Below are 3,878 nucleotides of genomic sequence, written 5' to 3'. Positions count from 1 at the left end.
ACCGTGTTAGCCAGGATGGTCTCCATCTCCTGACCTCGTGATCCACCCGTCTCGGCCTCCCAAAGTGCTGGGATTACAGGCTTGAGCCACTGCACCCGGCCAATATCAAAGTATTTTATTCAACACTTATCACGTGCTTTCTATAAGCTAGGCACTAGGAAAAGAATGAGTAAGATGCCGTCATGATTCCTCAAAGGCTCAAGCTGGGGAGACAGATACATAAGCAGATAATTATAAAACAATATGGTAAGTATGACAATAGAAAAATTATAAGAGCACTGAAAGGGTGGACCTAACTCGGGAGGTGGATACAATTTAGGTGGGGAATTCTTTCTGGAGGAGGTGACACCTCAGCAGAGTCTTAAAGGATGGAGTAAGGGCAGGAAGTGAAGGACAAGATAGGGTCTGTGTAGAAAGAGAATTTAGGCAAAGGGAATCAGCATGAGCTAAGAAACAGACATCACAAACAGTCTGGTTTATGAGAGGAACTCCAAGCAGCTGGATAATGCTAGAACATAAAATATGAGGGGGAGCATGGTGAGAAACCAGACTGGAGCAGGAGACAGGAGCTAGGTTACGGAGGGCCTATAAACTGCATTCTGCAGTGTGAACTTTGTCCTGTAGGGGTTGGGCAGGCAACTCTTCACAGATTTTAAGCACCAGAGTGACTAAGTTTCTGTGATCTTTGACTTAGGAGATTGTTTTCAAAGAGAAACTGTAGTGTGGCCTCAAAAGCTACTGAATTGGGCTTTGGGAACTCAGTGTCACTGCTGCCCTGCCTGACTCATCACTGGAGGTAAGCACTGAGTTCCTTTGGTCTCCTGCCTCTTCCTCCCGTGTGCAGGGCCTCTTGGCAACACTGACCTCATAAAAAGGTGATGTGGGCACAAGGAGACTCAGCATTATAAAGTGCTTGGAAGCAGCCAATGGTACACATTGAGCCCTGAGCATCTTTCTGCAGTGGGGATCTTGGCAAGGAGGCAAGGCCTCAGGGAGTAGGCAGCAGGGGGGCAGGTTTGCTGCAGTGCACTGCAGGCCCAGCTGCACCTCCCACCTCCTCCCCCCTCCCTCTCTCCCAGTACTCTCTGGATCCTGGCTGATTTGACTTGAGGTTGAGTGGGTGGGTGTGGGAGGCCATCCACCTTGCAGGGAAAAGCATCCTGCAGTGCTCAGCCACAGTGACCATTCTGACCTCTCAGCACAGTAAGAGCTCAGGCCCCTTGTACTTTTCAGAACCACTGTACATCTTACCTCTCAAGCTGCCATTTGTAACTATTTCTGCCCTCCCTTCCCATCTTCTTTAATCTCCACAGTCCCCTTCCTCATTATCCCTCCCACAGTCTCCATGTTACCTGGTTCCCTTTACTTCTTTCTGGCAAACTATGCTCCTTTATGACTCACTTCTTCCCTAGCTGCATAAATGGCTCTGCCTCCCTAAGCCTTCCTTGATGGCTCCTCCCCATCTGATCCCTCCCTTCCGTGATTCCCTTTTATTCTGAGCAACTGAGTACATGAATCTATTTGTATTAGTTTACCTGTTCCAACTTCTTCATGCACAAATCCCTGAATCTGCCATGTCTTTCTCACTCATGATGTCTGTTCCCTCTGCTTGAAATGTCCTCTTCCTTGCCTCCCTTCTAAACTCTGCCTTATCTTTCCACACAAAGCACAAATGTCATCCTGACCCTAAGGCTTGCTTCCATCACCTCAAAGACAGATTAAATCTAATAGAACTTTGTTCACCTTTATTAAATTATGGTTTTTTTGCCCGTGTCATAGCAACAGCTAGTACTCATGTGTCACACACCTGAGAACTTTGTATATAGTAACTCATTAAATCTCACACCACCCTATGCTATCATCTCCAATTTAACCGCCCAAGTTTATAGCTAGTCAGCGGAGCAACTAGGATTTAAACCCACATAGCATGGCTCTAATCAAATGCTACACCACCTCTCCACCCAGAAAACGCCACCTGCAGATCCGGTAGCCTTTGTTCTAGAACAGCACTCAGATCTCTTGGTATCCCAAATGTCTGGCACACAGCAGGAGATCACTAAATGTGTTCTGAATTTAACTGAAATTTGTTTAGCATGCATTCCCATGATTTCCTCAGACGTATGTTCTGTCTCCCCAAGCTATCCATGACATCAAGGGGAAAGGACTAGGTCATTTGTTTTCTTCACAGGCACACAATCACAATGCAAGACAAGAGGTGGGCAACACCCTGTGAGCTCTAGGGGTACAGCTGGAGGAAAACTAATTTTGGATTTAAATATGTCTTGTGTGTGCAACTGACAACGTCTTTTTCACATACCTGATCTCAACAGGTGTTATCAACAGTTGAGGTTAGTGGAAGGATGTGAGGAAGATAAGAAAACTAGGTGCAGATTGTTTGAGACGGGGCCAAGACCTCAGAGCTAGAAATATCTCAATGAGATTACAATCCACAGGCGCTGAATAAAGCACCTGAAAGCCAGCCTCCTGTCCACTGGTGTGGTCCTGGGCAGCTGTGGTCCTCAGGAAAGGGAGAGTGTTGGGTCAGCTCCTCCCCCAGCAGCCTGGACAGGGGTGGGAGGCTGGTGAGAGGGAAAGGGGAGCCTGGCAGGGTGTTCTAGAGAGGAGACCAACTGAGCAGAGGTAAGCCAGGATGTGTTAAGAGCAAGAAAGCAGGTTCGGAAGACTCTGAGGGCTTCTCAAGTGTTTGTTCACCTTTACCAGATGGGATAGAACACCATGAGAGGTGACATGATGTCCTAGTGGTATGATAATATAGATATGAAGAGTCAGGAAAAACTGGCTTATCTTTCCATCAGTTGGAGGTAGTCATTGTTTCCTTATCATTTGTAACTATCCCATTGCGTTTCTAAAAATCTGTATCTTTATTTTATTGTTCTAATTCAACACAACCGCAAATCGAATTTACCTCAATGCCATTTGTAGAGGAAGGATTTTCAGGTTAGGATGAGCTCTGCAGTAGAGAAGCTTTACTTAGTAGAAAAGGCAGTGAATTTCTAGACAAAAGACCTGCCCCATCTTATTAACTGGGTGGTCTTCCGCAAGTCTCTTCGACCCCCTGGGTTAATCTCCTCTTCTGTAAAATGGGGATGAAAATGCCCACCTACCCACCTCCAAATGAGTGCTATGACAATAACTTGCACCAAGGCCTGTGAGCGCCCAGCGTAGGCTTTCTGCGAATCTGAACGGTCTCCAGGGTCTGTGTCTCACGCTCTTCACTATTCAGGAACGAAACACTGCGGATGTCTCCTCAGAAATGTAGGGAGAACCTCCTCCCACACGGGACCTCCCGCCCCTGCAACTCATGAAGTGAAGTGAAGGCTCGCAGATCGCCAGGCTCTTATTGTAGCCTCGACAGAGGGCGAGGCAGGCTACACTCCGGGGACGCAACCGGGTGGATCTGGAACCCGCGTTTCTTGGCCCAAGGCATCAAAGGCGTAGGGATTGCTGTTCCCGGCCCGGCCCCTCGCGGTAGCTGCAAAGCGCCCCTGGGGGCAAGTCCAGCGGTACGGTCCCCGGCTCGGGAACCACTTCGCTTACCTGCGGCTCCACCAACCATCGCTGCTCTGCGCAGCCGGGCGCAGGGCGCGGGGCGCGGAACGCGGAGTACACGGGGATGCGGTCCCGAGTGCTGTAGAGGGTGGCGAAGCGCTCAGCGCCCTCCGCGCGCTGACATATCTTCACGTGGGAATCGGTCGCCAGCCCCGCAGGCGGGGTCCCGGCGTAGAAGAACTTGTCACATTCGCCAAAGCCGGCTTCCTCCTCGCCCACGAGCCGGCCTTCCAGCAGCCTAGCCAGGGCGAGGAGGCTACCCAGCGCGAACCAGCGCGCGGTGCCCATGGCGGCCTCTGCGAGCGCGG

At 49.9% G+C, this 3,878-nt stretch overlaps 1 protein-coding gene across 1 annotated transcript in view; it reads right to left on the bottom strand.

Moving 5' to 3' along the window:
* ENDOD1 (endonuclease domain containing 1) overlaps positions 1-3,872 on the bottom strand; it is a 43,860-nt gene extending 39,988 nt beyond the window's left edge. Inside the window, exon 1 of the mRNA XM_011926584.1 lies at positions 3,559-3,872. Coding sequence (XP_011781974.1) covers positions 3,559-3,858 — 300 coding nt within the window. The 5' untranslated portion in view covers positions 3,859-3,872. The remainder of the gene's footprint in view (positions 1-3,558) is intronic.
* Between the last annotated feature and the right edge of the window lie 6 nt (positions 3,873-3,878).

This window comes from Colobus angolensis, unplaced genomic scaffold (assembly GCF_000951035.1).
Source record: "Colobus angolensis palliatus isolate OR3802 unplaced genomic scaffold, Cang.pa_1.0 Scaffold7, whole genome shotgun sequence".
In the NCBI taxonomy this organism is placed as follows: domain Eukaryota; kingdom Metazoa; phylum Chordata; class Mammalia; order Primates; family Cercopithecidae; genus Colobus; species Colobus angolensis.
Note: the sequence above shows the minus strand (reverse complement) of the source record. Positions and strands in the feature narration are given on the sequence as shown.